Source organism: Mercenaria mercenaria, chromosome 5 (genome assembly GCF_021730395.1).
Source record: "Mercenaria mercenaria strain notata chromosome 5, MADL_Memer_1, whole genome shotgun sequence".
Classification (NCBI taxonomy): domain Eukaryota; kingdom Metazoa; phylum Mollusca; class Bivalvia; order Venerida; family Veneridae; genus Mercenaria; species Mercenaria mercenaria.
This window is the reverse complement of record NC_069365.1, coordinates 44,810,292-44,821,805: the sequence shown is the minus strand read 5'-3', so window position 1 is coordinate 44,821,805 and position 11,514 is coordinate 44,810,292. Positions and strand designations below refer to the sequence as shown.

General features: G+C 37.7%; 2 protein-coding genes across 2 annotated transcripts; one reads left to right on the top strand and one right to left on the bottom strand.

Annotated features, from left to right (window-relative positions):
* Positions 1–1,279: 1,279 nt before the first annotated feature.
* LOC123558360 (uncharacterized) lies at positions 1,280–1,633 on the top strand. The gene has a single exon (XM_053544575.1). It carries the CDS (start codon positions 1,280–1,282, stop codon positions 1,631–1,633), a length of 354 nt encoding a protein of 117 aa, XP_053400550.1.
* A 2,392-nt stretch (positions 1,634–4,025) lies between these two features.
* LOC123557065 (uncharacterized) lies at positions 4,026–9,283 on the bottom strand. The gene is made up of 2 exons (XM_045348274.2): positions 9,110–9,283; positions 4,026–7,010 (listed from the first exon to the last, which is right to left on the bottom strand). The coding sequence occupies exon 2, from the start codon at positions 7,004–7,006 to the stop codon at positions 5,231–5,233; it is 1,776 nt and encodes a 591-aa protein (XP_045204209.2). The 5' UTR covers positions 7,007–7,010; positions 9,110–9,283; the 3' UTR covers positions 4,026–5,230.
* Between the last annotated feature and the right edge of the window lie 2,231 nt (positions 9,284–11,514).

Here is an 11,514-nt window from a genome sequence, read left to right as displayed (position 1 = left end):
ATATTGGATGCTAAGATAGGGAAAGATCCTTATGATTTTGGGGAGGATCCCAATATTGAGTTGGGAATCCCTGATGAAGAATCTGGCCATCAGTCTATGGTGATTGATGTCTCTGTCTCAGACCCTAGCATAGACTCGTGTAAGGAGGGGAATAAGTTAACCTCGGAGGATACCCAGGCAAGCGGAAACGGGTTTCTGAACAGGTTAAGTCCCAGTCACGGTGGGCTCTCCGAGCCAACAAGGAAAGAGGAAAACCCAGTTTATCGTGACTCTGGGTAATTTAGGTTCTCATGTTAAGGGAGTTAAGACCCCTGCGGTCCATGATACTCCAGCATCTGCTGATCTTAAGAAGGGCGAGGCTGTTCTGACCTCAAAGCGAAAACATGGGGGTACTAGTTTGTGTTCGATATGTAATCATTCATACAGGTCACTGAGGAAACATGCTATGTTTTTTCACATACCCGCCATTTTCCATGACCGTGAAACTCTAGAACAGCTCATGAATCCTGATTTCCATGAGGAAAGAATGGAAAGTCTTAAGAAATTAGCTTCTCTGTGTCTTGGTCCAGGTAACGGAGTTTGGGAATTGTACAGATACTTAGATAAAAGTAACATCCTTTCCCCTCAGTCTCAAATCTCCAGTGAGAGTCAGGCAGCCATGATGGCTTTGTGCCAGCACCAGAGTTGGCCGAGCCCGAAAGAGTTTACCTTAAATCCTCTAAATTCCTGGGCGTCTCTGATTCATTGGAGACCAGTTCTTGCCTGTCTGGGAATGCTCTCAGGACATCATCTGACTGCTCTCCATGATTGGTGTAAGGCTGGATCCTGGAGAGAGACATTACAGTCCGTTTCTTGTATTAGGCGGGAGGTTGTGGCCAATAAAGCTAACACTAAATTGGAGGTTACCATTAGCACCTCTAAGGCAGTTAAGGCTCATGTGGCGGGAACCTCAGCAGAGAATGATGAAAATGGGAACATACCGATGGAAGCCTTTGATAGTCACTTTCATTTAGATCGCACCGGTCGAAAAGTCAGAAAAATTTCTGATGAAAACCTCAGAGTTATGGGCCTGGAATTATTACCTAAGGTTCTTGATCACAAGCAGTCTGTGGCCCCCCATAACCCGGTTGATCTTGTTGGAATGGTGGCTGTCTATTGTGACCCGAAGGTCTAGCCGAGACATTTAACCACTGACAACAGGGTTAGAGTTGCAGTGGGATACCACCCGAGGCATGCCGGGTCATTTTGCGAGGATCTTCAGAGATTACTCGGTTTACCAATGACAGTGGGTCTGGGTGAAATTGGATTGGACTGGACTGAACCTGAAAGCTCCTGGGACAAACAAGAGGAGGTATTCAGGCGCCTTCTCCAATATGCTTGTGTGGGTAGAGTGTTAGTTCTACATTTAAGAAGTAAAAATAGCCATGACTCTACCATCTACCACAAAGGTCTAGAGATGGTCAAAGAATATTGTGCTGTAAGACAGCCTATTCATCACCATTGTTTTGGAGGAAACAGCCAGGTAGTATCAGCATGGTCCAGTGCCTTACCTAATTGCTACTTCGGGTTTACGGCTAATGTGTCCAGTTTGGGACCCGAGAAGCTGTCGGCTGTTTGGAATTTTTGTGTATGATCATTTAATAAATTCCAACACATGTGGGAATAATTAATGAAATATGAATAAACTTATTGATTTTATACCTGTAAAGGGATAAACTTATTCCTGTATTGTACATGTTAAGGTTACCAAGATTTTGAGCTATACTTTTTGGTTAGTTTTCCATCTAGATATGGAAATTTTCCAATTTATAAGTCTCAAAATCAATTTTCTCCCGAGAGGGGTTATTTCTAAAGTTGGGGAGAGCGTTGTGTTTGTCAACTGCCAGGAACCATGATGACGAGATTGGGCCCAACTTCCGATTTCCGTTTTCTGACTTCCGGATTGCTCTCTCTTCAGCTTGGCTTCGTACAGAATAGACGTGTTTGACACATCTGCTCCAATCTGCTATAATTGCTGGTATGTATTAGCTAGATTAGGTGTTTTTAAGCTAAAGCAGCCATCGAGATGCTTTATAATTAAGAGTAACAAGAACTTACCTTATTTTTTAATGCCTATTTATTTTCGTCAGTGAGTTATCTTATCATTTGAACTGTGATAAACTGCTTTAAAAATCATTTCCTTTAAGGCTGCAGGCAACGAGACACAAAATTGTACACATATGTGTTGATCAAGATAATACAACCAACCAAGCACATATAATACACTCCCATGCCTCGTTTAATTCTTATCCGAAATTGTTTGCAGTTCACAAATGACACTCTTGTTCGCCAGTTTATTCATCCTCTTTCCAGCATTTGAATCGCTATTTATCATTGCATAAATAGTCCACACTATCAAAATGTCTGTTAAAGATAAGTCTTATCCTTTTAATTAATCTGAGTTTCCATATTTTCTCATTATTTTCCTTGACAACTGCCAGAATTTCTGACAGGAAACACTTGCTTTTTACACAATACCGAATAAGCGAAAGTATCGTTGTAATCTTTGAAGACGTACATACTTAATACATGAACATGTTAGATGATTTTTTGTCAAAATGTGAAAAAAATTGTAATCTATAAATTTGATGTAAAACAAAATGGCGTCATTTAAAAATCTAACGGAAGTGACTTCTCCGTATTGGCCCTCTATTTTGAACCAATCAAAATGCTTGAATTCCGTATTGGCCCTGTTTTTCTCGTATTGGCCCTGTTTTTCTCATATTGGCTCAGTTATGTTTTGTATTAGCTCTGTCTGTTTCATACGATGTTCGCAGTTGATCTAATACAGTGTGTAATATTGTAAAGTTGAATAATAATACCTTGTTAACACTCCAGATGCTATATTTTGTACTGAACTATGTACAATCTTGGTAAGTCTAGGTCTTGTTTGAAACTGGATTATTTGAGGGTCAAGAAAAGCATACCGGATAACATTACAGTATAAAATTACAGAAAACCCGTATCACTCTGGAGATCATAATTTTACTCCATTTTCTTGAAACTTTGTCAGAATGTGTGTCTTTACCTTTATATTTTATGAAATTTAGGTCAAATTCAAAACTGAGGTAAAAACTAGATCACTATAGGGCAAAACATAGAAACAAATGTAAATACTGTAGTGACAGCCTTTTTCCACTTTACAATAATGAATTAAAGTGTGAATCATGGTTATCTGGATTCATAAAATAGGTCATAAGCTTAAATCGTAGAAAAAATATAATCACATGCGAGGCCATAATTTCTATCCGCTTTAGATAATATCCGGCCAGAATATTGGTCTTAATCAAAACTTTGGTAACTGTAAAATTGGGCCACCCTGAAATCTAGATCACAATGTCAAATAATAGAGAAACAGTTACATTTAAGCGTAATATTTTAATGGATCTTCTATCTTGTAAAGTTTCGCACTAAACACAATTGTTTCCTTCAAACATACAGTTTATCATGACATGTAGTTCAATTAGTCAAGGTCAAGATTCATGACAATAATGACCCTCGTGATAATACACAAATGATTGTTTCGTGATAATACACAAATGAATGTTATATTTCTGCAGAAGTTAATTGTATAATATCTTAGAGTTACACACTTTAGAAATGAGGCATCCTTAAAACAAACATTCCCAAAATAATCAAATCGGCGTGAAGTTGGCAGTACAGCAGTAGCAGCAGTAGGAGCAGTTAACTGCTGTAACTGTTGGCAGTAGTAGCAGTTGACTGCTGTAACTGCTGGCAGTAGGAGCAGTTAACTGCTGTAACTGCTGGCAGTAGCAGCAGTTAACTGCTGCTACTGCTGCTACTGCTGTACTGCCAACTTCACGCCGATAAATATCAAACTAATTTTATTCTTACAATTCTGTCATTCTACATACAGACGATGTAACACAGCATTAAGTATTAAAGTAGACATTCCTGAATCGAATCATACCAAATTAGACTTTCATTAAACTCGGGTTAATTGCAAAAGGACATTTCAATAATACATTTGTATGACAAATTATCTAACGATCTAAATAAAACACTAATCAATATTTTAACTGCTTAATACAGTTCTTTTCATACAGCTTTAGTTTTGATAGAAACATTCATTTAAACATGTTAAACATCAGCTTTTGCGGTACATCAACTGAAATTTTAACTTCTTGTATAAAAGTTGTATAATGTCAAAATGTAGGATTTTTTCGAAGTGCTCTGTTGGAACATCAAAGTAAAGTTATAGTAAAATATTACGTTTTCCTAACTGAATAACTGATTTCCTTTATATTACAATGTTCTGTACGGACTATGAGCAGTTTTAGAGCAATAAGAGATAACTCGTACACCAGAAAAACTAATGTTATATACATATAGGAAAGTGCATCATCTGAAATAAAAAAATCAAACTTAAAAGTGATCAGTTAGAAATTTTGTTAAATGTACATGTTAGTAATGTGTAGTCATGAAAAAAACTATCCGCAAATAAAGCTTGAAATATGCATGAAATTGCTGCTCTATCGCAACGAGCTATGGACAGTTCCAGTTTTTGAGGATACATTTTATCTAACTCCTCCCTCTATTGTAATTTAATTCATACCAAGGTCAAGTCCTCACAAGCGGTATCACAAACAAAACGCACGTGGTCTATTGTGTAAACTAGGTCGCTCGTATTTGACAGTCCGTAAACATAAATGATTGACAGTTTTGGATCCGTCCATTGATTCTTTGATCATTTTACTTGCAGAATGTCGGAAATCTGATATAAGGAAGATCTGTTAAAATGAACACTACTTGAAGTGGGTGACACTTGACGAAAGCAGCGAAAACCCAAGTACACAGCAAGTAACTCATTCACTACAAATATCGCATGCAGCAAACACCCCGAGTGCTCAACAAGTAACTCATTTGCTACAAATACAGAATGAAGCAAAACCCGAGTACTCAGCAATTAACTCATTCATTATAATGACCGAATGCAACCGAAAACCCAGGGTGCTCAGAAAGTAACACATTCATTACAAAAATATCAAAAGTAGCAAAAACCCGAGTACTCAGCAAGTAACATATTCATGACACATACCGCAAACAGCACGAAAACCTGGGTAATCAGTGAATTTGATATTTAGAATACATACAGCGTATTCAGCAAAACTAAAGTAATCATGTTAGACTACCACTGTTGAGTGTAAATTTATGCGGATCGTTTCTGTTTTCAACACCAACCCACTTTGAATACTTTTATGCGGTTGAATGGACCAGTAAAGTTTCCTTCAGAATATGATACAAATGCCGTTTTAGTTTTCTTGCAATAGGTAACAGCCTTTGGGAACCAGTCCCCAAGGTTCTCTTTCCATGTTATCTTACATTGTTTGAAGCTACTTGTCATTCTAATCACGTTATCTTTATCATTTATACTCAGACAAATCAGGAATGTGCCATCATCTAATTCACAAATTCCGTTTAGGAAAGTACCTCCATTTGATGCTTGATAGATATTTACAGTGTTCCCCTGCCAATCCAGTTGTTTTACACTTTTAATATTATAACCACGGTCACTTACGTATATATACGTTCCATCTGTATTTACTGTTAAGTAGAAAGGAAGAGTGAAAAGTTTATTTGCACAAAAACTCTGTAGTATTTTGCCATTTAAGTCGACGATTAACATTTTCGCTGGATTGTAATTACATACTACAACAAGTTTATTCTGACTGTAAGCAATACCATTGCATGTTTCATTGACATTTACCTTCCTATCGGAATTAATGCTAGTGTTTGTAAGAGAGACAAAGTAGATGCTTTTTTCTGTGGGGACTGTTGTAACAATTTTGTTGTCTGTAATAACTGCTACGTCAAACGGAAGATTATCAAACCTTAGCTCAGACACAATCTTGTTCGTCATGGTATTATAACATTTAATTTTCTTATTATGCGAATCACAGACAACTATTCTATCCGGTTGTATCGTGTCTATCCCAGTTATCCCATTTTCCTTTTCGTCTGAAGGAGAAATAACATTAATTTCACCAACATGTTGTAGTACTACTGTCTTGTCCTCTGTCGGTACTACAGTATCTGCTGTGGTATCCACGGATATAAGCTTTCCCAACTGCGTTTGGCTTTGGAGCATTTCAGTGATCACCTGGTTTTTAACAAACTCCAGATTACGTAACTCGCTATTCTTGTAAGCTTGTCTTTCATTTGCTGCAAGTTCTGTGAATCTCGTGTTCGCTTTTTTCATTTCAACAAAAAGTTTGTCCAGTCGATTTCCCTTCACAAGGCCATCAAGGTATGCCTGGCTAACTTCAACCTCCTTTATGATGTCTTCTAGGTAGGTAGACAATCTCCCAAAACTTTCTAGTTGCGCATTTATCAGATTTGCAGCTTCTCTGGTAACATTCAGTTCCATTTCATCAACGCATCTATTTATTTCTTTTCTGAATTGTCGAATTTCTTTCAATACGTCTTCATGATTTTGGGTTATACCCCTCATATGTTCTTTTGCTTTCTTATTTCTTGATTTACAATTGTCCCTCAAGGTTTCCATTTCTGCTATCAGTTCCTCCAGCTCGCCATCGTCTAATATGTTCTTAGAAAGTTTTGGAATGTATTCAACCTTACAAACCCTATGATCCAACGTAACGCAGATACCACATACAACAGTGCTGTGATCTCTGCAGTAAAACTCCAAATTCCTGTCTTCGTGCTCATGACAACTTTCGAAATCGTCTTTCGGGTTTGATACGCTGGGTGTTGTTGGCATGGAGTCTTTGTCAAGAAGTACATGGTTGCGTAAAGGTGCGGGCTTCCTGTGATGTTTGAAACAAGTTTCACAAAGGTGTTCTTGGCAGCTCTTGCAGTAACCATAGGCTGGTTCCCGTGCACCTTCTCTGTCACAGGGAATACAAAACAACACAAAGTCCTCAGCGGATCCTCGAGATGCCGATAAAATATTTTGATCTTTTCTTTTACCTGAAACCTCCATCATTGGTCTGAAAAATGTGCAAATTATTGCTATGCCATTCCGTAAAACAGCTATATACAAACACAACAAAAAAATAAGAAAAACTTCTTGAAAAATCGTTTTCTATTTTCTGTGCCTGTGAAAAACTAAATTTCAGAATAACGTAAAGCTGAAGTAGAAGAGAAAAAAAACAATATTTGCATGTAACAGTTTTCTATGTGTTTTTACGTAACAAGAGCATTTTGTAAAATATGTATTCCCCACCCCATGAGGGCCTGTCTAGTTTTCAGTCCCGAGATCATGACAATGACGCTTGACTTACTGACCCAAACACAATAGGAGCAATATACTGACCACCATTCTCGCATACCAGAGGTCTACCGTGGTTCCCCGGATGAACCTCTGGCACATTTCGCCGATATTTGTGGTTTGGTTACATTACAGGTAAAACGTTTCAGCCAATCAGCGTCGTTTCGCGACAAAATGTAGCGAACCAATCAAAATCGTCCGTGAAAAGCGTGACCGCGTCCTTTCATATCGATGCCGACTTACGAGGAATATTATTATTTCTTCAGGTAAATTTCTTAACATCGAATAACAGAAATAAATCTTTATTAATCGCAATCGTGGAATTTCGCCTTTATCCATCGTTAGCAACTACATTTCTTACATATTGTTTGAAATTTCAATTCGGCGTGCCAAATAGTGGCGAACATTGATTGGCTGAAACTTCTCCCGGTAGTAATTACGAGTGCGCATGCTCACCAAATAAACGGCAGAAATAAATCAGAGGTTCGTCTTGGGATTCTGACGAACATCTGATGGATGAGAATGACTGACCACAGGAAATCATCCTTTGACGTTTGTGGACTGTAGGCCGAAACCTTTTTTTGAAATTGAGCGGAAACTGTTTCCAGCCTCAAAGTCACAGTAACTTAACCTTTGACCTAACAACCCAAAAACATTACGGGTCATCTACTGATCTCTGGCAACCATCCTTCGGAGTTTGACAACTGTAGACCGAAGGGCTCTCATGATCCTTCGCGAAAACCATTTTCAATATTGAGGTCACTATGACCTTGATCTTTGACCTAAGGACCGCCAAAACAACAAGGACATTTACTGAACACAGGTAATCATCCTACGGAATCTGACAACTGAAGGCCAAAGCTTTCTTTACTGCTTGAGCTGAAACAGTTTTCCGACTCGAGGTCACTGTGACATTGACCTTTGACATACTGACACCCGGAATATTGGAAGCCATCTACTGATCACAGTAAACCTTCTTACGAAGTTTGACGGATGTAAGGAAAAGTTTTATTGTTAGTTACTGCGCGGAAACTGTTTTCAGTCTGAAGGCCACTGTGACCTTAACCTTTGACCAACTGACCTCAACAAATCCTGAGCAATTAACTGACTACAGGCAATTATCCTACAAAGTGTATGGACTGTATGCAAAAGCTTTCTTAAGTTACTGAGCGGAAACTGTTTCCAGTCTCAAAGTCATTGTGACCTCGACTGTTGATCTACGGGCTCCTTAAACATTATGGGTCCTTTCCTGACCACAGGCAGGCAATTGTCCTATGGAGTTTGACAACATATTATTGTAGGTTAAAAGGTTCTCACTTTCCTGTGCGGAAACTAGTTTCAGTCTGGAGGTCACTATCGCCTTTGACATACTGACGGCAACAACAATAGGTACATCGATATTGATCACAGACAAACATCCTTTGAAGTCGGACAACCGAAGGCAAAAGCGTTGTTCTGTTACTGAACTGAAACAGTTTTCAGTCTCAAGGTCACTGTGAAGTTTTGACCATTAATATGAGACCAAGCGTTCTCTATTGATCGGAAACCATATGGTCTACCGACCGACCGAGCAAAATACTATATAGAACCTACCGTTTCGGAGTACCCTTTTTATAGGTTATAAATATTAATATCTATCCCAGTGTAGAAATATGCAGTACAAGCAATTGTGAATGAGATATTTATACAGTAATTCATTTATCTATTTATCAGATTTATCGAGATATTTTATAAATAGCTATCCCAATAAAGGTAAAGTATGCTGAACTTGATTTTCAAGTAAGAACATGTTTACAGATTTTAGTATTAGTTACTTACCTGTATACAATGTAAAATCACGTTATAATTGCGCATCATGTAGGTTTTTAAAAATATTCATCCGCAGAGAGTATATATTCCTATAAATATGTGCTATGTCTTCATGAAGTAAACACCCTTCTCCGCCATTTTGTCCTCTGATTAGATTTTCGGAACGCGGAAGTGAAATATGTTTATGTAGGCCAATCCTATTTCGGAAAATCTTTAATCAATGCACTCATAAATGTTTTAATTTTTATCATATACAGGATAGAGGTTATTATATCGATATGTGATTGGTTGAAAATGTAGGGTATAACACTAAGTTTACAATTGAATTTAAAAAAGCACGAACATGTAGAGACTTTGTTAATCATTATTTTTCTACCTTAAGTTTATACCTAAAATAGCTTATTTGGTACACTTTAAATAAAAATTGTTTGTTTGATTATTTAAACAAAAATGTTTTTGTTTATAGATCGTTTCCGATGCAATTATAATTTGATAACACATATTTCAAATAGTTGAATTAATAATAAGAGCTGTCGGAGGACAGCAACGCTCAACTATTCAACAGCCTTGTCGGTTGAATGAGTACGAAAGTCGAAAAAGGGCATAATTTAGTAAAAAAGCAAAATAGGGTTATGGAACCTGCTTACCAGCTCATGACAGTGGACAGGTGTGTGAAGTTTCAATCCATTCCCATTAGTGGGTACTGAGATACCAGCTTACATATAAGAATTTAACCCAAAACTACTAAGTTGAAAAAGGGGCATAATTTTGTAAAATGCGAAGTTGAGTTATTGACCCTTTGCGCTGCATGTCATATCATGACAGTGACCAAGTGTGTGAAGTTTCAATCCTTTCCCATTAGTGGATACTGAGATACCAGCTTACATACAAAACAATCAAAAACTTCTATGTTGAAAAAGGGGCATAATTTTGTAAAAAAGCAAAATAAAGTTATGGGACCTGCTTTGTGCATGTCAGATCATGACAGTGAATAAGTGTGTGAAGTTTCAATCCATTTCAGTTAGTGAGTACTGAGATACCAGCTTACATACAAAACTTTAACCAAAAAATTCTCGGAAAAGGAGCATAATTTTGTAAAAAAGCAAAATAGAGTTATGGAACCTGTGCAGTTTATCACAGTAAATAGGTGTGTGAAGTTTCAATCCATTCCCACAAGTGGTTACTGAGATACTAGCTTACATACAAAACCTTAACCAAAATTTTCTAAGTCAAAAAGGGGGCATAATTTTGTAAAAAAGCAAAATAGAGTTATGGAACCTGTGCAGTGTAAGTCAGTTTATCACAGTGAATAAGTGTTTGAAGTTTCAATCCATTCCCACAAGCGGTTGCTGAGATACCAGCTTACATACAAAAACTTAACCAAATCGGGACGCGGACGCAGACGCAGACGCCGTCGTGGACGCCGATGCGGACGCGGACGCCGACGCATGGGCGAGTCCAATAGCTCTACTATTCTATGAATAGTCAAGCTAAAAATCAATTTTTGTACATCAGTGTTTGGTTTCAAAAAAATAAATTTTGTTTAGATACGAAATATTTGGTATCATTTTCCGATGCAGTCATTATTTAATGGGCCAAATAGGATTAATGGGATGATTTTATTCGGAAACAGAGATAATGTTTGGTTTATTGTTCACATGGGAAATAAACCGGGACCGCTGTGATACGTAATATAACTGTTTTCTTGTTATGCTTTCTGGTCCTCTGGGACGATAGAGTCATCGACGCTAGGAACGTGAGAGGTGAAACAGTTTTTTTTTAAACCTACATAAAATTATCATCATATTACGAAGATGATTTCAATCAAGAAATGTATTATACAGAATGCTTTGATTAAAAACATGTATACTATGTCATTAGTCATATCTTCCCTGAAAATGTGTGTGAAGTTGTATTCAGATGTGTAGTTACTGAGATACTAACTAGCAGAATGCTGTTGAAAAAAAAATGGCAGAGTACCAACTGGGGAATAATCTCATAAAAATGATAGCAAGAGGTATGTCATTCAATTAGAATTATCACGGGGAAGGCATGCGTGAAGTTTCTTTAGTTGTGCGGATGCGCAGGCTGGTCTGGATCCATGCTGGTCGCAAATGCACTATGTTGGTTTCCTCATGGTGCGGCTTAGTATTGTTATCAGTGCAGGAATCGTTAGTTCTAATTAACAGCACGAGAGTCATCTTGCATGGGGTGTCAGATGGGTTTTGCCGGCATGGTTAAATCACCGGAAACGCCAGTCTGGTGTGCAAGAAAGCTGGATATGGAACTAAAGACACTGTGTCGCAGTAGACAACGCAATGAGTTGTCAGCCTGCGCGTCAGGAATTCAAATTCAGCCTGTGCCTATATATAAATTATCAACTTGGTTTATTATAAAATCACAATCATCTCAGT

Coding starts and splice junctions, on each gene's coding strand:
- LOC123558360 (XM_053544575.1), top strand. CDS start 1,280: ATGACAGTGGGTCTGGGTGAAATTGGATTGGACTGGACTGAACCTGAA.
- LOC123557065 (XM_045348274.2), bottom strand. CDS start 7,006: ATGATGGAGGTTTCAGGTAAAAGAAAAGATCAAAATATTTTATCGGCA.